Source organism: Erinaceus europaeus, chromosome 9 (genome assembly GCF_950295315.1).
Source record: "Erinaceus europaeus chromosome 9, mEriEur2.1, whole genome shotgun sequence".
In the NCBI taxonomy this organism is placed as follows: Eukaryota; Metazoa; Chordata; class Mammalia; order Eulipotyphla; family Erinaceidae; genus Erinaceus; species Erinaceus europaeus.
Genome location: NC_080170.1, coordinates 45,950,883 through 45,973,451, shown reverse-complemented (window position 1 = coordinate 45,973,451; position 22,569 = coordinate 45,950,883). Strand labels below are relative to the sequence as shown.

General features: G+C 40.5%; 1 protein-coding gene across 2 annotated transcripts in view; it reads right to left on the bottom strand.

Annotated features, from left to right (window-relative positions):
- DHX9 (DExH-box helicase 9) overlaps positions 1 to 17,705 on the bottom strand; it is a 32,150-nt gene extending 14,445 nt beyond the window's left edge. The window contains exons 1-13 of one of the 2 annotated variants that reach the window (XM_016195176.2): positions 17,585 to 17,705; positions 14,356 to 14,486; positions 13,342 to 13,482; positions 12,487 to 12,604; positions 10,414 to 10,526; positions 7,769 to 7,917; positions 5,424 to 5,470; positions 3,650 to 3,786; positions 3,220 to 3,309; positions 2,969 to 3,130; positions 2,747 to 2,824; positions 1,859 to 2,050; positions 205 to 346 (exon numbers count right to left, since the gene is read on the bottom strand). In XM_016195176.2, coding sequence (XP_016050662.1) covers positions 205 to 346; positions 1,859 to 2,050; positions 2,747 to 2,824; positions 2,969 to 3,130; positions 3,220 to 3,309; positions 3,650 to 3,786; positions 5,424 to 5,470; positions 7,769 to 7,917; positions 10,414 to 10,526; positions 12,487 to 12,604; positions 13,342 to 13,482; positions 14,356 to 14,466 — 1,480 coding nt within the window. In that variant the 5' untranslated portion in view covers positions 14,467 to 14,486; positions 17,585 to 17,705. Of the gene's footprint in view, positions 1 to 204; positions 347 to 1,858; positions 2,051 to 2,746; positions 2,825 to 2,968; positions 3,131 to 3,219; positions 3,310 to 3,649; positions 3,787 to 5,423; positions 5,471 to 6,290; positions 6,428 to 7,768; positions 7,918 to 10,413; positions 10,527 to 12,486; positions 12,605 to 13,341; positions 13,483 to 14,355; positions 14,487 to 17,584 lie in introns of those variants that run through there. The other variant, XM_016195177.2, reaches the window with a different exon arrangement.
- Between the last annotated feature and the right edge of the window lie 4,864 nt (positions 17,706 to 22,569).

The following is a 22,569-nucleotide window of genomic DNA, read 5'->3' as shown; positions in this document are numbered from 1 at the left end:
TATTTAACCTATTAAAAAAAGAGTTGACACTGCTGGTTTTTTAAAGACCAGTCAGAAAAGTACTCTCGAATTGTCAAATTAAAAAAAAAAAAAAAACAATTCTCAGACTATTTCATCATCTCTTGATTATTCTGTATCACAACCAACTCTCCCTCACAAACACATCAACTCAAATGAAAGGCCAAACTAAATCTTAGTACTGACCTACAGTGCAAAACATTATACTGGCATGAGGGCGGGGAAGTATAGACTCGAATCGAACACTGTAGCCACAGCTTTTCCCAGGCTCTTCTCCTCGTTCGTAAGCAACTCGCTCTGCCACAGAAACAGCACTAATTCTCCTGGGCTGAAATCAGAAATTGAAATTAGATGTAGTATATACTTTACTATTGTTATTACTATTATTTAATTTGTTTTTTCTTTACCAGAGCATTGATCAGCTCTGGCTTATGGTGGGGAACTGAACCCAAGACTTCAGAGCCTCAGGCACTGACAATCTGCACAATCCTTGTAGTATCTATTCCCACACCTTATTACTAGTGCTATTTTTATCAGAGCACTGCTCAGTTCTGGCCTTTGGTGGTGCTGGGGATTGAACCTTGGTCTTCAGAGACTCAGGCACATATTTTGTCCAATAATTATACTATCTTCTGTCTGTAAAAGTGATTTAAAAATTATCAAACTAGTTATAGTATAGTGTGTTCATTAAGATTATTAAATTATTACAATAAATCTGTCATGTCAGCATTCAACAAAATCTACATATTTTTCTTTTTGGTTTTTATCACTTCCAAACTTTTTTTTTTCTTTCTTTCTTTTTAGAGAGTTTAGTTTCACTACCATAGCATGGAAACATTCCCTAATGTGGTTGTGGCCCGGCCCAAATCTAGGCCATATGGATGGTAGAACAGGAAACTTTCCCAGGTGAGCTATCCTATTCCAATTAAGTAGGTTAAAAAAAAAAGACCAAAGATGGAACCACTAAACTCTATGCCACTGAATTTTTTTTACTGCCACTCAAACCTTCAATGATTTTCAGTGAATTAATCACAGTGAATAATCAATCCCCTTTGCCATTCAGACACTACCACCAGGTGTCATTCACTAAGTCATGATGCATTTATTCACTGCACATTTGTATAGCATGTGTTATAAATAAGAAAGTAGGTGAAATCTTTCAGTTTTGCTGAGTTTACATAGTGGAGAAAAATGAGATCCATTATTATTTCCACCAATAGTTATACTAACTCTTAAGGAAAATGCAACAGATTAATGTTTTGAGTGTTTGGCCTTCACTTTTCCCCCTGATGCAGTTAAATAACATCTACCTTGTTTGTGGGCATTACCCCACACTGAAGGTATAGTTACAAATACAAGCAGACATAAAATAATAATTATATGAAGGAATAAGATCTGTAAATGGCTATCAAGACTTCTGATACATAGAAATGATATTCTACTAATGTATACGAGCTGTGTTCATATCCAATTGGGTAATAATATTCTCAGAATATTTGGGGCTGTTTTGTTCTCTTGTTTTGGCAGTTCTATTTATATTAAGGTGATAGGACTGAGAAAGCCAAGATTGGGACCTGGACCAAGAACAAAGTACTTCAGTCTTGTTTAAAAGCCTCCCTACATGACTCAATTAAAGTTTATGAGGAAAAAGTTTTGAACAAGACAGATTCTTTTTAGGTTTATTCCTTGTTATACTTTTGAAGGGCCTAATGCACTACAAATTTTAAAATCATGTATGTCTTCAATTGGGAGTCAATTGAAAAATTACCAACAGCCTAGGTTACTCAAACTCTATCCACACCAAACACCACCCTATCTTATAAACTGGCTTGGTACTTACCTGAGTCACCACAATATTACACTCCGCAGCATGGTCATTCTGTATATAATCATCCAAAATAAACTGAGGAACCTGTGTGGTTTTACCACAGCCAGTAGCACCTCGGATGATGACCACGGAGTTTTCACTGATTGCATCAAGGATTTCATTTTCAAATTTCTTTACAGGCAGTAACTCTCTCTCCTGCAGTATCTGAATTCGAAAAGGTACATTTCAGTCAAATTATGACCAGAAGTATGCATTAGAAGCAACAGTCAATCTCATTTTAATAAAAATTCCTTTCCTGTAGCTTAGTACTCAGTATTTACTTTTCCTACAAAAAAGGCTAAACATTACACTTCCAAAAGAAATGCCTATTAAATTTCTGAAATATGCAGCTTGTCACAATCTACACCCATAATTTTCTCTCAACATCCCCCACACATTCCCTTCTAACTTTTTATAATGTTTGGCTTGGAAAATACTGTAAAAAGGGCCACATGATGGCATATCTGGTTAAGTACACACATTACAATGAGTAAGGACCCAGGTTCAAATCCCGGTCCTCATCTGCAGGGGGAAAGCAGGGCTGCAGGTGTCTACTTCCTTGCCCCAATTTCTTTCTCTATCCAATAAAAGTAAAAAAAAAAAAAAAAAAAAAGATTAAAAAAATAGACTATTAAAAATACTGTAAAACACTGGGAAGGAAGTTATCCCAAACGTTTACATTTACATTAAGTAAGAATTCCAGGCTCTTCATTCCTAACAAGTGCTCTCAGAGTTAACTGTGATAAGCAGCTTGCTATGTACGTGTTCTACCTTCAGATAAAAGGCAGGCCTACCATATTTAGGAGATTTAAAGGCACCCAGCTAAAACAGGTACCAGATCAAAATGTGACATGGACTTACTGCTTGCAACTCGTGATCCTGCTCCAGCTGATACATTAACTCATTCTTAAGATCCATGCTTATCTGCTCTGGAGTAGCCTGAAAAACGAGGAGGCAATAGTTAAAAAAAAAAAAAAAAAAAAAAAAAACCTTGAAAAGAGTGAATTCATTGTTTATCTAGATCCAAATCAAGTATGTTCAAAGCACAACACAACATTCTGAGCTCCAAAACAATATACTCACATAAGCAAGGGGTCCCTCATCTATGTTGCTACTAGTCCAAGGATTCCAGTTAGACTGTGGAGGTGACCAAGGAACAACCCCAATCTGGTTTTGTCGTTGAGCTGGCTCAAACTGAGCCAACTTGCCAAGATTGAGAGCAACAGGAATGGCAGGATCTTCAGGCTATTAAAAAACCAAGAAAAACAACATTACTGACTTAACCACTCAAGAGGAATTCCATCCAAAGGTGAGATAAACAGCTGTGTACTCACTGGGGGTGTGATTTCAAGATTTAGTTCTTGAACAACGTTTTGCAGCTGATGCTCTAAATCTTGAGAGAGGTTAACTTTGTACGGCTCCACCTACAAAAACAGGGTAACTATGAAAACCAAATATCATACTATTAACACCATTCAAATCAACTGTAGCAGAGTTCAGAGTATGGAACTGACACCAGGCCTATAATATTTTACTATTAATACTGTGAGTCAGTTTCTTTGGTGAAAGGTTAACACAGCCACATCACTTATTTACTCATTGTCTACTATCAACACAGCATCGGTACCCACAGATGGTTAAACAGGGCTATTTCATTTCTAGCAGATAAAGTAGATTTAAGATTTCTAGCAGTAAAGCAGACATTTTAAATCTAAGCTCAACTGAATCAAAATTTGTCTAGGCTAATTAAAATTAAAGACTCACCGTCTCTCCTTCTTTCTTCTTTGTAAGTCCAGAATAAGCTTCAACCACTCCAAGATGGTAGAGTTGTCTGACCAGTGACAGGGCACAGGACTGTGCGGCCAGTTTTTTATTTGATCCATGTTCACGTGCAAATATCCCTATAATTTAAAGTTAACATTGCCAAATAAGAATAAACTACATGCAACTAAGGGCATAAGTTCTAAATAATAGTAATAAAAATTATTATCCTATCTTTTGGTTCTATTTTCATTTTTGCAATCTACTAACCGAAAGCAATCCCTTAAAATTTTATCAGCAAAACAACCATTTGAACTATCCAGGTTGGTTGACACACTAGGATATATGCAAATCATCATCATAAAAGAAATGGACCCATTTCAAGAAAGTTGTCCAGATTCAATTCCCAGCACTATCATACGCCAGTAGTCTGGTTTAATAAATAAATACATAAATAAAAGAAGCTGCCATTATTTCACTGTTAACAGCAATTGCTAATCCCAACTGGGAGAATGAACATCTTTCTTTTTAATGAGAGAACTGCTCAGCATTAGATTAAGGTGGTGCTGGGGGTTGCCTGGATTCAGGCAATAAAGTTCTATTGCATAACCAATTATACTATCTCCTGAAGTCACCCTCTCTCCCATTTGTCAGGAGGAGGGCTTCACTGTTCCAGACCAACTTTTGCATAAGACACCAGGGCATTTATAAAACTTCCTCTAATGCAGTGGGAGGTTACCCAGGTGAGCTATTTTGCTGACCCAAGAATTTAACACCTGGAAAGCATAAATAAAAGCATAAGTAACCACAGGAGTAAGCAGTGGTTCTAAGTGATTATCTAGTCAAAGGTCAGAACCCTTCTTTTTAAAAGACAAAAAAAAAAAAAAAAAAAAATCATACACCTGGTTCTTTACAAATGTATGACTCCCCTGTCATAAATGACAGGGCATAGGAGTTTATGGACAAATCAGTAGACTTCCATGGTGTAGGCTCTATTTGGTCAGAGGGCTGTAGTCTGCTGGTGTGGGCATTCCGTTAAAATTATCAGTTAGTAGGGGGCATAAATAAATTCCTGCCCAGTCAGTCAACTCAAGTCTACTGCATTTTAATGCTTGGATCAGCTGACTGATAACTGTTACCCCCATCCAGTCCACTCAAAACAAGTCAACTCAAGTAAATAGTATTTCCTGATGATTCATCTAAAAACTTTATATCCATGTCTATGTTTTATATATATGCAAATTTAAATAACTTGAATTCTCAAACTAGAAACAATTTTAGGTCACTCTTCTCAATTTGCAGGTAAATACTCTGAGTTCCAATGCATAAAGGTGCCATTTACCTAGGCTTACAAATCTCTTTAACAAAACCAGGCACATCTAGTTCTTGTGTTTCATGCCTAACACACTGCCCAGTTTAATTTTACTACCTACAAGTACAGAATACACAACACACGCACCAATATTACCTTTTTACTCCCTTTATGAATGACCCTAATCTTAAATCTACTCCTTCAAGTGTTTTTTTTCTCAGGGTAACTTTATCACCCCCCCCCCCAATTCTATGACTCGTATATATTATACTAGCTTAGCATCATCTTTCTATCACAAGTCAGTATTGGGAGATACTGTGTCTTCTAATTCACAGTTACTGATATTGAGTAATACCATAGATGCTGCTTTATATCATATACTCAGTTATTAATGCTTGCACATGTGACTCAAGACTTTAACATAAACATTATTATATAAGGCTGAGGGGAAGCAGTGACACTTACTTCTGCCTACTTGCTTGATATAAATGGTCATTTCTGCAATAAAGCTCCTGTAACAACATATGCAAACAAGATTAGAGATTTTTCACAATCAGAAACTAAATCCAGGACCCCCAAATCAGACAGGATTTCCAAACACTTAGGTACACCACCGCAAAACAAACTTAAAAACATTTATTTCTGCTCATCCTAGAACATATGAACACTTCAATACACAATGTAGCAAAAGTAACCTATAGCTGATGAAACAACTGCTTAGGGAAAAAGATATTAGGGCCTTAGATAAGTACTCTTACTTACTTTTGCACTCCAAAGATTGATGTCTGAATAACTAGGACAAAGAAATGTTGACCTAACTTGGAGCGAAGAAATAAAATGGCCCCAAGTTCTCAAAAATTTTAACTATCATTATCTTAAGATTTCTTTCCTAGCTCGGGTCCCCACTAATGCCTCCAATTCAATTAGATAAACTAAGTATCTGCGAGCATGCACACATACACAGGGACATACAAACACTGGATGATTCAGTGGCTCCAGAGGCAAAGGTTTTGTTATTTGCCTGCAGTTGGAAACAGCCTCTCTCTCAAAAAAAAAAAAAAAAAAAAACTGACTAATAATCTTTTATTTAAATCAAGTCCCAGAGAAAAAGCTACCTTTGAAAATTAAAGGCAGAACTGCTAGCAAATTCTGGGGAATAAATTTAGGTTTTAACAAGGGCAAAGCTGCCCTTTGAAAGTTATACTTTCTGCTGCTTCCACTGCTCCAGTATATGCTAAACTTGACTTTGTATGGTGAGTAAAAGGTTAGATGAGACTTAAAAAAATAAAAATAAAAATGTTAGACTCCTTCCTATAACTCTTGTGAACTGACCTTTAGGCACAGCGGCTTCAGGGGTCAAAGGCCACTGGCTTTCAGGGGAACAACATCCACCCTTTCATTAATGACACCGATGCCAGTATGTTTCTCAGCCAGGCTTAAAGTCAGCACCCAATCTCATTCTCCTCCACCTAGGGGGAACAGCGACACCAGAAATCAGTTTACAATAGTTTCCCATGTGATTGCTTAGTTCAGCCTAAGCAGCAGCACATGTGTGTATGAACACAGATCTCTGGTGTTGCTGTCTGTTATGCCTTTAAATAAAGGTCATACACAGAGCAATGCTGTCCAAGGTCCCCCAACTCAATCACCATATCCTGAATTCTTCAATTCTTTTATCAGAAGTCACTATGTGACTATGGTATTTATGGTGTCAAATTTCAGGCACATGAAAATACAAAACTTAGTCAACATGTGCTTCTAAGTCCAATCAGTTCAGCAAAACATTTGGAAAAAAAAAATTTGTATGACCTCTGAGGGCTTAAAAGGTCCAACATTAGAATTGTGTATTTGAGAATTCAGGATTATACAAAATGATAAAAGTAGAGGGAACCATATATTCTGGACATCATTGAGTCAAAATTTTATTTTAGTAATAATTATTTTAGGGTTGCTAGATGCACCCAAGAATTTGTTTTTCATGGTAGTTTTAATGTATTTTTGGATAATTTATTTCATATAAGGACAGCAAATTAAATCATCCAGAAAGTTTCCATTACTTCCCCCCCTTCCAATAAAAATATAGTGCCCTCCCCAATCTAATCCATATGAGCCTTCCTGGGAGTAATAACAACTACACCCTGGAATGCTCTCAGGAAGAACAGCAAGCAGGCTGAGAAACATACTGACACTGTACAACCTATTATATACTTCACAGAACTTAGCAGAACATAAGGAGGCAATTTAATTCACATACAAAAGACTGAGACTACCATTTGGCTTCACAATAAGCCCTTGAAACACCAACAGAACTTCTGAAAACTGGCAACTTTTAAAGCTGAAAGGAACTTTGGAATAGAAGTAATAGTCCATTTCTAAGATACTAAAACAAATAAATGTCTACCTTGATCCAATGAAGAAATAATCATAACTGCTTCTAACAACAACCATACAGTGGCCAGTCTGCAAGTTCATTACAAATATGCCACCACTGTAGCTATGACTTTTGTCAAATAAGAACCTTAAAAGTCAGCACAGATTTTGACAGACCTTCTCACACAACTAAATATACTCAGGTGGGTTAGGCAGGTGCAGTGGTTGAGCACAGGCCCTATGCCTACCATCAATAACCAGAGCTGAATGGCATTCTGATTAATAGACAAACCCTTCACATTCACTAAATCAGTGACAATTTCTTCCTGTGTAGAATAATATGTCACTCACAAACAGACCCAAACAATGCATATAAAAATAGAATTAATAGGCAAAACAACTTTAATTTCTATAGAAAGGGAAGAGTAAAAAATGCAAACCTGTTGTGATCAGGACCCACTTGGGTGTACTTATATTCTCCTTGGATCTTTTCTTTTTGAAAATACTGGTTCAGACGAGCCTTAGCATTTTCCAAGGTCCAATTGCCATGAAGCCCAGCATTCAGATCCACTTCTTCTGATTCTAGAGTCTGTTTAATGATAAAGCATATTGCTTGAATCTGAATTTAGTTGATACAAAAATTTCTAACGGGGTTGAGCGGTGGCGCAGTGCATTAAGCGCAGTGGCGCAAAGCGCAAGGACCGGCGTAAGGATCCTGGTTTGAGTCCCCCGCTCCCTACCTGCAAGGGAGTTGCTTCACAGGCGGTGAAGCAGGTCTGCAAGTGTCTATCTTTCTCTCCCCGTCTCCCCCTCCTCTCTCCATTTCTCTCTGTCCTATCCAACAACGAACAACATCAACATTGGTAATAATAATCACAACAAGGCTACAACAAGGGCAACAAAAAAGGGGGGCCTCCATGAGCGGTGGATTCATGGTGCAGGCACTGAGCCCAGCAATAACCCTGGAGGAAAAAAAAAAAAAAGAAAAAAAAATCCTAACAATGTCTTCTCTGGATCAGCCTTCGTAATACAAAAGCTACTTAGAAGTTTCTAAATAATCCCAGCTAACTGAATTAGACACGACAGACCTTAAAATAAATAAAATTTTAAAAGCTTGGGACGGACATTCCTTAATCCTCTAAGAGGATCAGTCAATCAAGAGGTCTTAACAATCATTCACATATATGCACCCAATGAGAGGCCACCTAAATACATCAAACCATTACTAAAAGGGTTACAGCAGTATCTTAAAAGCAACACAGTAATGGGGGATGGACTTCAGGGGTCAGGCTATCCTCAGCGGGTTAAGTGCACCTGATGTGAGGCTCAAGGACCAGAGTTGAGAATTACCCGTTTGAGCCGCTGGCTCCCACCTGCAGGGGGCAGTCATTTGACAAGCAGTGAGGCAGGTTTGCAGCTATCTATCCCCTCCCCTATCTTGGTTTCTCTCTGTCCTATCCAACAACATCAATGGCAACAATAACAAGGGCTGTAACAACATGGCCAACAAAAAAATGGGGCAAAATGCCCTCCAGGAGCAGTGGATTCCTGAACCCCAGTGATAACCCAGGAAGCAAATACATAAATAAATAAAAAGTAGAGGACTTCAACATCCCTTGGATGTTAGACCAGAAACTATCAAATATGGAAATATGTATTCCATCTATGATTTAAAGGCATCTTCAATGAAACGAATCCAATTAAAAAAAAAAAGCTGAACAACAAAAGCAGAACTTGAACGGGGTCTGGTATATTGCACCAAAGGACTCTGGGGTGGTGGTTTTCAGTTCCTGGGACATGATGCCAGAGGAGGACCTAGAGGGGGACTGAATTGTTATGTGGAAAATTTGAGTGAACAGGGGTAGATGGCATAATGGTTATGCAAAAAGACTTTCTTATTCCTGAGACTTCAAAGTCTCAGGTTCGTGGTGTATTCACCTTCACACCATCTTTAAAGAAGCTACTGTATTTTACTGTTGACTGTAAACCATTAGTCCCCCAATAAATTTTTTTAAATTTTTTTTAGGGAGTTGGGCTGTAGCACAGTGGGTTAAGCATACGTGGCGCAATGCTCAAAGACTGGCATAAGGATCCTGGTTCGAGACCCTGGCTCCCCACCTGCAGAGGAGTGAGTTGCTTCACAACTGGTGAAACAGGTCTACAGGTGTCTATCTTTCTTTCCTCCTGTCTCCCCATCTCTCTCCATTTCTCTGTCCTATCTAAAAATGACAACATCAGTAATAAAAAACCAAGGGCAACAAAAGGGAATATAAATAAAAATTAAAAAAAATTTAAGTAAAACTGTATTTATTGGCTAATACATCTAGAAATTGAGAGGAAAGGAGGGAGTGATAAGGGAGGGTGAGAGACAGAGGGACACCTGCAGCACTGCTCCACCACTTGTGAAGCTTTCACCCTACAAGTCAGGTGACCAGGTCCTCGAACATTGTAACGTGCGCTCAATCAGGTGCACCAACACCCAGCCCCAATTTAAAAAAAATTTGTAACAATGCTTTGTCATCAGAATATTCTGTACCGCCCCTTATTACCATACTAGGCAAGTCTTAGAACAATTTGTGTTCATTTAAAATTTTTTGGACACGTGAAGTAGGAAAATAAGCACAAAATTTTTTTTCTTGAGGGTAACATTTGCTTTATAATAGTTGAGGATACTTTTTTTCCAACCAGGAAAAAAATGGGGCAAAATGCCCTCCAGGAGCAGTGGATTCCTGAACCCCAGTGATAACCCAGGAAGCAAATACATAAATAAATAAAAAGTAGAGGACTTCAACATCCCTTGGATGTTAGACCAGAAACTATCAAATATGGAAATATGTATTCCATCTATGATTTAAAGGCATCTTCAATGAAACGAATCCAATTAAAAAAAAAAAGCTGAACAACAAAAGCAGAACTTGAACGGGGTCTGGTATATTGCACCAAAGGACTCTGGGGTGGTGGTTTTCAGTTCCTGGGACATGATGCCAGAGGAGGACCTAGAGAGTCACTAAACTGTGATCATCTTAAATCTTGCTAAGTCCTAAATGACATTCTCAAAAGGAATGCTACAAAGTGATGGCCTTACCGCTTGTACTTCCTGCTCCTCCTTTATGGAGTAATAATCCTTCATGGCAACTGACCGGTCCCAGGTAGACTCAGGATTATCTACGTCAGAGGTCTCAGTTCCAGAATTATTTTCTATGAAGAAAAGGTTCTCTTAATGAAACCAAAGTGTAGAATGGTTCTACATATTTATAAGGATATTCTTAATTAGGGTCAGACAGTGGCATACCTGGACATATGTATACCCCACACCTATGTGCAAGGACCCAGGTTTAAGCCCCTGATTCCCACCTTCAGAGGATCAAACGGGATTGCAGGTGTCTCTCTGACTATATCTTCCTCCCCTCTCAATTTCCCTGTCTCTACTCAATAATAAAAAAATCTCTAGGGTTAATTGCTAGGGCTTGTATTACGATTCCATTGCTCCTGGAAGCTATTTTTCTCCCTTTGTTTATCATTGTTGTTGGATAGGACAGACAGAAATGAAGAGATGGGGAAGACAGAAAGGGGGAGAGAAAGATAAGACACCTGCAGACCTGCTTCACCCGGGAAGCAAATCCCCGTGCTTGTGGTACTTGAACGAGGATTCTTAGGCCAATCCATTCACTTTGTGCCATGTGTGCTCAACCCACTGTGCTACCACCCAACCCCCCTAAAAGAGTAATCTTAATTTAGATTTGGGTACCCCATGATTAGAAACCCAAAGTTTCAATTATTAGAAAGAGACCAGAAATATTCTTGTAATGTGACAAGAGTCACATAACTGACATAAAGCAAAGGTATGTCATTAGTAATGACCATAAGTAGTTGAGCATGCCACACACAATCAGTTTTACTTTAACCCACTTCCCATTTAGAATAGTAATTAGGAAAAGATGCTCCTCATTGCCAGTGCTCATTTAAATTTACATAAATATCTCTTTGAGGTTAAAGCAAACCCGACTTCCAGTGTAAGGGGAAGTGGGGGGAGGAGCCTTTCTTGAAATTATTTCTAGACCAAACTTTGTTCTAATCCTGCAACCTGGGAGATGCCACAGTGAAATTGTTGGACTCTCAAATATGACGTCCTGAATTCAATCACCAGAAGAATTGCACATGCCCGAGGGATACTCTGGTTTCCTCCTTCCCACAAATAAATGATAAAACTGTCTCTTCTAAGTATAAAGCAGAAAGAGATGAGAAAGCAGAATAACTAAAGGACTGTATCTTAGTCAATCTACCCTCAATGGAAATAACTAAGGCTTAATATCCAGAAATCAGCAGTGGCTTGGATCTAGAAGGAAAGCAAAATCTACCATATACAGTAGTAATAAGCTATAAGACAAAAGGAAAAACAGACCTTGGAGCTAAATGACTTAACTTGTGCACAATTTAAGAGGTTGAATATTAGTAAAAGGTAATGATAGGATCAAATCATACTGGTTCAGAAAATTAGACAAGATGGTGATATCTATAAATTTCTATGGTTTTATACTGTCTTAGTATTAGAAAGCTAAAAAAGGTGTTAAGTGCATATATATTAAGTGCAAGGATCCTAGTTCAAGCGCCTGGCTCCCCATCTGCAGAGAGGTAGCTTCATAAGAGATGAAGCAGGTCTGCAGGTGTCTTCTCTCCCCCTTTCTCCTTCCCTCTCAATTTCTGTTTTATCAAAAAAATTTTTAATTTATGGGGGGAGGGGAATATGAAAAGAGAAAGGGCATCAGAGATTTTTTCTGGCATATGGAAATCCAGGGATCAAACTTGGGACCTCATGCCTACAAATCAAGGAGTTCCATGTGCTATGATATAGTCCACCCAAGTGGTTCAATATGAAGAATTTACTACTGTGTGGTCCAGGAGGTGGTGCAGTGATAAAAGCTTTGGACTCCCAAGCACGAATTCCTGAGTTCGATCTCCGGCAGCCCATGTACCAGAGTGATTTCTGGTTCTTTCTCTCTCCTCTACCTTTCATATAAATAAATAAAATATTTTTTAAAAATATGAAAAGAACAAAACCTGCAAAAAAAAAAAAGAAGAAAAAGAAAAAGAATTTACTGAGAGAAACCCAGCAAGACTACATATTATTCTGAGTCATGCACACATTCAAGTCCTTTACCTGACTTGAGAGCCAGATGTGGAGGAAGAGGCCCTCCCATGGTTGTTGATACACCCCCCCCAGCAGTGTTTGCTGTGGAGTTAGGTGAATCAGCGAGTATTGGCGGAGGGGGTGCTACCTGCAAGAGTGAAAATCAAGTGTTAGTAATCCTTGCCTTGACAGGACCAGCAAATTATTTCACATTTAAAGGAGATCCGTGTTTTACATCTGCTTTCACAATGTTGGTCGGTATCTTTTGTTTTAATTATAATACTTATTTTTAAGCAGAAAAGGACATGGGCAATACATTTGGAGAGTGCACATAAAATACAGGTAATTTCACCACAAACAATTGGGGCCAACTTAAGCATTATAGCCCTAATTTTCCCTCTTAATAAATAAAGTCAACACTCAAGAAGTATGTTAGGAGCTTTTTTCATGGTAGACATTGTTCTGGGTATTGAGGATAAAACAATGAAAAAACAACTATTCTGTACTTAAAGAACTATTTTCAAATATTTTTAATATTTATTTATTTCCCTTTGTTGTCCTTGTTTTATTGTAGTTATTATTATTGTTGTTGGATAGGACAGAGAAAAATGGAGAGATGGGGAAGAAAGAGGGGGAGAGAAAGATAAGACACCTGCAGATCTGCTTCACCGCTTGTGAAGTGACCTCCTGCAGGTGGGAGCTGGGGCTCGAACCGGGATCAATAACAATAAAAAAATAAGGGCAACAAGAGGGAAAATATAAATGACTCACTACTCCACTGACTGGATGTACCACATTCATTTAGCTATATAACTCAACACAGTATTGTCAGGTATTTTCAAATTAACACAACCTTTTTCTTCCAAGTTTGATATAAGCACTTACCCCCATAGCTGGCACTTCTTCACTTTTTATTTCATTGATTCGGACCAAATAGTTAACAAAGTCTCTGGCTGCATTGCTCTGAGCATCTTTTTTATTGGTGGAATTGCCCATGCCAGTGTAATTATATCCTTCCACTCGAACCTAACAGACACCAAAGAAGAAAAAAAAAAAAAAACCTGGGTAAACCTGTGATTTAAAAAAAATTGTAATTCAGCAGTACAGTAAAAGATGACAGTTAACTTTTGGCTATATACTCAATACTGAAAACACATCTTCAGAGAATTCATGAACTAGCTTATGGGAAAGCTTGAATTGTACTGTCTTATACAAGAAGCTAATCCTGTACAATTGAGCTATATGGCACAGATGTATCTTCTCATGTTATAGAATGTTTTACATTAAAATCTAATTTTGTAAGAGCTCAGAACAAACCAATGGTCCCCTGTAACCAATTTTTTTTTTCTTAGCCAGACTGAGGGCAAAGAGAAAAACACCTATAGCTCTGCTTCAACTCTTGTCAAAAGTCACCCTTGTAGGTGGGAGGACTCAAACCCAGGTACCACACCAACCCCTCAAATGTTTAATAAAGTTATTAAACATTATAATTAGAAATGAAAGTTGGAAAAAAAGATTTGAATCATGAATTAGGTCTATTTTTTAAAAGATATTTTTTATTAATTACTGAATAGACAGAAATTGAAATGAGATGGGGAGGTAGAGGGGAAAGTGGCAAAGACCCGCAGTCTTCCTTCACCACCAGTGAACTCCCCCCTGCAGGTGGAGACCAGGGGGCTTGACCCCAGGACACTATGCATAGTAATGTGTGTGCTTTACCAGGTGCAGTGACACTACAAAGAACATACCAAATTTTTCTAGTCTGATATAAAGATGCCCACCCTATTTCCATATTCTAATTAGAATACTTATCCAATTGTTTTTTAAGTTAATGGCCACACGAATTCCCAAAAATTCCCAAACATACAAACATTTCCAAACAATCATATCATCCAGTACCTCACACATGAACTTCTGCCTGTTTTTGTTCCCCACAGCTCTAATTTCATAGGCTGGGGTCATCTTCCTTTTGCCACACCAGGCATAGAGAAAATTTTTAACGTCACCCATGATTCAAATGTCTTCTTGACCTAAGAAAACAAAAGTAAAAAGAAGCATTATTTATCACTGCTATGGCTTCAGTGCTGTAAGTAACCACACAGAGGTTAAGGACACCAAAGCACCAAACAGCATTATTTATAACATTAACAAGAACTTATAGGTGAAGCAGAGACATTCTATCACTCTATCAAAGACTGGAAAGCACATCCAAAACAGTCACATTGGATGACTATGACTTTTTGTTTATTCCTCTCTCTCTAAAAAAGTTTGCTATTTATAACTGACACTGTATGCTTTAGCTCATTTAATTCTCAACAGCAGACAACATTATATAGCTCACTTCTTTTTTTACAGAGATTAAAAAAAAATTAAGACATCGGAAGTTTAAGTAACTTTTTCTAAGTCACCCATGGGGATGGAAGCCACCTAAAAAAATACAACCTACTGTATTAAGAAATACCAGGGTGGGGTAGATAACATAATGAGTTTTTTAAAAAAGAAATATCTATTTATTCATTCCCTTTTATTGTCCTTGTTGATGTTATCGGATAGGACAGAGAGAAATGGAGAGAGGGGAGGAGAAGATAGCGGAAGATAAGACACCTATAGACCTGCTTCACCTCTTGTGAAGCGACTCCCCTGCAGGTAGGGAGCTGAGGGCTACAACCAGAATCCTTATGCCAGTCCTTGCGCCAACCTGCTGTGCCACTGCCCAGCTACTCTCAGCATAATGGTTTTGCAAAGAGAATGTAATGCCTGAATCTCCAAAGCCCCAGGTTTAGTCCCACCCCCTACCAAGAGCTGATTATGCTGATTTAAAAAAAAAACACCTTATCAGTCATGTTGTATTTAAATCCAGTATTTAATCCTCATTCTAATGTTACCCAGAAGACAGTTCTAAAAGTTGTAGGCTTATTTAGTATAAATCACAATACAATATTTGAACTGCAAGTGGTATCTTCCTAACAAATATCAAATCTTTTTTTGACCTTCCATATTTGTTAAACATTGAGCTTGTTAAACCAAGTGTTCCAAAGGTGTTGGCTTACATTCTTCCCCTCCCAATTTACTAACCAAAATGCTAAAATCTGTGAGTCTAAACTATAAAGTAACTGAGGTAAAGTAAAATAAGGAAGTAGAGAAAATATGCTAGAGGCAGGGGAAGATAGAACAATGATTATGCAGACTCTTATGCCCGAGGCTCCAAAATCCCAAATCCACACCTCCTCCACAACTATAAACCAGAGCTAAGCCGTGCTCTGGTCAAATTAAAATGACAGAAAGTTAACTGATGTAAGAAACACTCTTCACTAGCATTATCCAAATATATTTTGTTTTATGTTGTTTGTGCTGCTATCATTTATCTCTAATGCTATCATACAAATAAGCCTTTAGGTAATAAAACTTGTTAGGCTTATACAGTACCCATCCCAGAAAAATTAAAACACCCCTCAGGACTACTGACTAAAAAGAAAAGTGTATTTCTTTTCTTAGTCTCATCAATGTCCCCTCAGGGCTACTGACTAAAAGTGTATTTCTTTTCTTAGTCTCATTAATGTCCATAATAATCTGTACCACATATATATGCTAATGTCATCCATTTTAAAATAGGAGTGGTGAAGCAGGGCTGCAGGTCTCCCCTCTCAATTCTATGTCCAACAAATAAATTAAAAAGAATTTTATATTAGAAAGAACATGCATATTGAAAATGACTAATTTTTCTCTAGGACCCTAAGATCAAACTCTTCTAACTGCAATGCCACATATCCTTAATCTAATCATGAACCACGGCATCTCAGTAGAAGCAAAATCTTAAGCACAGCCCCCCATCCACTGCTCCTGATCCCCCCAAGTCCCAAAGCTCCCATCTCCCGAAATTGGACTGCCTAATTTTTAAGTCACTCAAGTCACAAATTGGGAAACTTAACTTCCGTTAAGATCCCTCCCTCGGGGAGTTGGGCGGCAGCGCAGTCGGTTAAGCGCACGTGGTGAGAGGCCTAAGGATCCCGGTTCAAGCCCCGGGCTCCGCACCTGCATGGGGATCGCTTCACAAGCGGTGAAGCAGATCTGCACGTCTGTCTTTCTAAACTCTCCCCCATCTCCATTTCTCTGTCCTATCCAAGAGCGATGACATCAACAACTACAACAATAAAGAGGGCAACAAAAAGAAAATAAATATTAAAAAAAAAACCCTCCCTCTCTGCGGTCCCACGTAGAACAAACTCCGCATCAAACACCTTTATGTCAACTCTGCAGGCGGAGACGGAAACTCGGGATTAACCGGCTCCAGGCGGCAACCCCCCCCCCAGGTTCCGGGCGGTCCACACCACACCCGAGCTGAGCTACAGTGTTGTGCTGGTTTTCTTCCTCTCCGCCTTGCTCTTTGTGTCTTAAAATCAGCTCACAGCGGTGACAGACACAACGGGGGGAAAAGAAGAAAGGAAAAAGGAACCTGTCCTAGAGAACGGAGGTCCTAACCGATTCCAGTCTAGACGGTCCGACTCCAGGCCAGCCGGGCAGCTCCGCAACCCCCGCCCGCCGCGCGCCCCCCCAGCTACGCGCAGCGAGACGTCCGCGTTTCTCGCCGCCCCGCCCCGTCCTTTCTTCCTTCGACTCCGCCTCCCCGCCCTCCCGTCACGTGGCCCGCTTCCAGCCCGCCCCTCCCCCCACAATGGCGCCCCTTGCGCGCCAATCCCTTGTGGCCCACCCCGCAGACCAGGCCCGGGACTCAGTCCTCCGGTGCGCGCCCCACCCCATCTAAAGCAGTTTCCCGCGTCTGTTTAGGAAAAGCGGCCGGCAGATGCCGGACGATGAGCGGCATCGCCCCCCGCAAGGCCGCGGCCTCCGAGCGGATGCGTCGCGGTGGGGCCTGAGCGAGGTAGCAAGCAGCGCCCCTTCCCATCGTGCGGCGTCACAGCTCCCCACGCCGCAACATCTCGGGCCCTGGGGAAGGGGCCGGGCAGTTGGGGGCTGATCAGGCCTCACGGAGGGCGGAGGCCTGGGGGCCCGAATGCGAGATCGCAACTCTGCAGGGCGCGGCGCGGCGCGGCTCTCCCACCCACCACCACAAAGCCCGAGTGGAACCGCACCCCACCACCCCATATGCGGCCAGGACACCCTTCCCTACCAGATTCGGCCTCCGAGTGCCCGAGAGCACAGGCCTGGCACAGCCGACAGCAGACACGACGTTCCTCTAGCGCAGATCCCAGCAACGCGCAACCTGCACCGAGGCAGCGCCAGAAAAATGGCTGCGACGCCGGCGCCGTGGGCGGGGCTAGGGGTGCACGCATGCGCACTGGGCACGCGCGGAATCGAGGAGGCGGGGCCTCCGGCCACGCTGCAGCTCCCGAGCTCCCGTTGCCCGGGAGACCGCGCCACGCAGGCCCGCTGTTCTCTGTAGCTCGATTCTTGAACGTTTAGGGGAAGGTCTGGAGCCATTTTGAGGCAGTTCGACGTTTCACTAATAGGTCCTAGGGGCCTCGGTAGATGAAATAACACTTCAAAGAAAGAACGGGGTTATCTTGGTGCTAATTTTAGAGTGTTTTTGAGCACATTAAGTGAGACAGCAGTGAAGGACCAGTGATGTTTTAGCTTAGAGACTTTGGAGTGCTTTGTACCCTTGCTTGGTATTACATTAGCCTGTTAAAATTTAAACTCCAGTGCTTCTCATTAAGGCAACTAACACAGTATTTCAAGTCGAGTCGTTCCAGAGAATCTAGATTGACCCGTTTTCTGGGCTCATGAAACCTCTCCATCCTTATTTTTCTCCTTTTAAAAATTATTTTATTTCATAAGGCAGCGAGAAAGAGACCAGAGATTGGACTTGGGACCTCACGCTTGCAAATCTAGAGATCTACCACTGCGTCTCCTTCCAGGCCCATTTTTTTTTGTTTTGTTTTGTTTTAAAAAAATTAATGATTTTTGTATAGATTTACAAAGTTATGGGGTAACAGGGGTATTAAATCCACACCGTTCCTACCACCAGTTTTGTGTCCCCATTCCGCCCATTGGAAACTGTAGTTCTCCCAAGGTCACAGATATGGGTTGATTATTTCTGTCAAATTATATATATATATATGTATATATATACATATACACACACATTTTTTTGTCCATTTTTTTTTTTTTTTTTTGCTTTTTGTCTCCGGGATTATTTCCCCACATTTTTGTTGCCCTTGTTATCACTGCCATTATAGTTATTGATGCCGTCGTTGTTGGATAGACAGAGAGAAATGGAGAGAGGAGGGGAATACAGAGGGGGAGAAAAAGATAGACACCTGCAGACCTGCTTCACCGCCTGTGAAGTGACCCCCGTGCAGGTGGGGAGCCAGGAGTTCGAACCGGGATCCTTGCGCTTTGCATCACCTGTGCTTAACCCATTGCCCTACCGCCAGACCCCCCCACACCTTTTCCTTTATAAATCACACCCACATCTCCAGACCTTCCACTAAACGTTCAGTGTCCCTCCTTTTTTCCTCTTCTCTGGGTTCTGATGGCATTGGGGTTCAGAGCCCTCTGGTCATCTTTCCCTAACCCCTCTCTCTCTTTGGAGAATTGGACTAAAATTATTTTTGAGGTGTAGAAGGTGGGAGTTCTGGCATCTGTAATAGTTTCTCTGATGGGCATGGGCATCTTTCCCTAGTGGGCTAGGGTTCTGGTGAGGTGAGGTTCCAGGACACATTAGTGAGGTCGTCTGCCCAGGAAGTTCAGGATGGAATCAGAGTAACATCCACAACTTGATGCCTGTGGCTTAGCAAGTGTCTGAAGAAATCCTGTTTGTATTTTGTTGCGTTTTCAGCTGAGTTTTCTTTTTCTAGTCTATCAGGGAAGCGATTGGCAATGGCTCTTACTCCATGGTCACAGCTCTGGAAGTTGTCTTCTTTATTTCTTTTTTAGTAAATTCTTTTCTTTTCTTTTTTTTAAGTATTTTATTTTTGAGAGAGGTACAGAGGGAGAAAGACAGAAACACCAGAGCACTGCTCAGCTCTGGTTTATGGTGGTGCAGGGGATTGAACCTGGGCATGAGAGTCTCTTTGCATAATCATTATGCTATCTACCCCCACCCTTTATTTCTTTTTAAGATTATTATTATTATTTCTATTATTTTACATAGAAAAAAGAGACAGAGACACACACAGAGAAACCACAGCACACACAGAACCTTTAATACAGTAAGGGTGGTACTCGAACCTGGATTTTGCACATGACATAGCAGCACACTATCTGAGTGAGCTATTTCACCAGGCCTCGTGTTTTTTTTTATTGTTGTTGTTGTTTTTGCCTCCAGGGTTATTGCTGGGGCTCAGTGCCTATACCACAAATCCACTACTCCTGGACGCTACTTTTTCCCCTTTTGTTGCCCTTGTATGTCCACTGATCCTGGAGGCTATTTTTTCCCTTTTGTTGCCCTTGTTGTTTTATCGGTGTTGTAGTTATTGTTGTTGTTGTTGTTGGATAGGATAGAGAGAAATGGAGAGAGGAGGGGAAGACAAAGAGGGGGAGAGAAAGACAGATACTTGCAGACCAGCTTCACTGCTTGTGAAGTGACCCCTCTGCAGGTGGGGAGCCAGGGGGCTCAAACTGGGATCCTTGAGCGGGTCCCTGCCCTTGGCATCATGTGCGCTTAACCCACTGCGCTACTGCTAAGCCCTCATGTTTTTAAATAAACAATTCTAGTTAATGGTGATTAATTCCTTTAGAACCCTTTGTCTCTTACATTCAGAACAATGCAGTTTAGTATTTATCAATTCAGTTTCTCCATGTGTTTGCTCTCTTCCATCCTAGAGGGAAAGGCCTCATTTATTTACTTTTACCAGATCACTGATCAAGGCTGGCTTATGGTGGTGGTGGTGGGGACTGAACCTAGGGCTTTGGAACCTCCCACATGAGTCTCCTTGCATAACCATTATGTTATCTACACCACCACCCCACCAACCCCACCCAAGACCTTAATTTTTGTCTTGTTTTCTTTTTTTTTTTAGCCTTTGAGGGCACCAAAAAAGGCAGGTAGTTATTTATAAGGAGAACTCAACTAGCATGAATTCAAGTATTTTTGTAATTTGTAATGAACTCAGTGTCATATTATACGCACACAGAAGTATCAGAGGTGGGGAGGTGGGGCCAGGTGGTGGCATCCTGGAAAGCTCACACATTACAGTGGGCAAGGTCCAAGTTTGGGGTATTGCAAATTGTGCTGCTACAAACATAGGTACACATTAATCTTTCTGGATGGAGAAGCAACTTAAATGTCCAATAATGGGGGAGACTTCCAGGGGCGGGGCTACAAGCAGCAGCAGATATCTTTCTCTCCTCTCCTCTCCTCTCCCGGGTCAACTAGGAATACTTGGGACAACAAGACAGGACTAGAACGACTACAGGAACCTACCAAATCACCGGTGAGTGCGAACACACATTGCTGATGACAGAGAGGAGCCTAGGGAGAGACTAAGTGGTTGGTAACAGTCAGGCGGTTTATCAGTTGAGACACCACCTCCAGTCTATTTCACCAACAAGGGGACAGCTGAAGAGAGGAGAGGACTCCCCAGAGACTCACCAAGTGCAACTCTGAGTCTCCATTGCTACTGCCCTCAGAACCTGAAGCAGTGGTAGGGAGGGACACGGGGGGACAGAGATCTAACCAGGAAACTGAGAAGACCTAGACCTCGGTGGCATAGCTGTGGGGCTGTGAAAGTCTCTTTGCATAACCACTGGATTATCTCTGCCACACCCTGCCTTATCTCTTGGTCAGGAGTCAGTGATTAAGCTAAGAATCGTTATAGTTTAGAAGCCCTCAGGCTCCCATAGCCTACAGAGAAAGAGAAAAAAAAGAATCACTTTTAAATCACTGAGCTCCAACTCAGGGATTACAAGACTATTGAAACAACTGTTAACTTCCACCACTGTGAACCCTTTAATTACCTTAGACACAAGTCAATCCAGGAAACAGTGATCAGTAATTTGAAAAGGGAACTCATAACATAATATATAAAATGGTTAAAACAACGAGAAGAAATATTGGAGAATCAAACCAGGACAAGAGCCCAGCTAAAAGTCCTCCAGAGGGTGAAGCACAAAATAACAAGTTCAACATCCAAACATTAGCTAAGGAAATAATAACAGGAGTGAGTAAAGAATTTGAAAAGATTATAATCAGAAATACAGGAACAACAAATGAGAATATGGAAGAAAATACTAATTATCTCATGGTTATTAGAGAGCTGAAAGCTGAAATAGCTGAGCTAAGAACACAACTAGCTAAACAAGCTAAAACATTATCAGAACAGAGAAACAAAATAGATGAACTCCAGAAAAAGGTAGAGGGCAGAGAGAATAGAATCAATGAGGCTGAAGACAGAATTAGAGGACTGAGGATGAATTAGAGACAACTAAAAAAAGAAGTAAGAGATCTCAAAAGAGATTAAGAGATGCTGAAAACAACAACAGAGACTGATGGGATGACTTCAAAAGAAACAATATACACATTATTGGCTTACCAGAGGAAGAAAGAGAGGGAGAGGAAGAAAGCATTCTTCAGGCCATAACAGCTGAAAACTTCTCTAGTCTAGACAACATCAAAGACATAAAGATTCAAGAAGCCCAGAGGGTACCAACAGAATTAACCCAGACTTAAAGACACCAAGACATATCCTATTTAGAATGGAAAGGAATAAGGATAAAGAAAGGATCCTGAAGGCTGCAAGAGAAAAACAAAGAGTCACCTACAGAGGAAAACCCATAAGATTAGCATCAGACTTCTCCACACAAACACTACAGGCCAGAAGAGAATGGCAAGATATCTATCCAGTGCTCAATGAGAAAGTATTTCAACCCAGAATACTATATACTGCTAGACTGTCATTCAGACTAGATGGAGGCATCAAAACCTACTCAGACAAGCAACAGTTAAAGGAATCAACTATCACCAAGCCTGCCCTGAAAGAAGTTCTGAAAGGTCTTCTATAAACAGGCAGACCATCATAAATAGGCCATATATCAGAACACTCTAAAACTCTACAAGAATGGCGTTAAAATATCTTCAATCTTTGATATCAATAAATGTCAATGGCCTGAATTCACCTATTAAAAGATACAGAGTAGGAAGATGGATCAGAA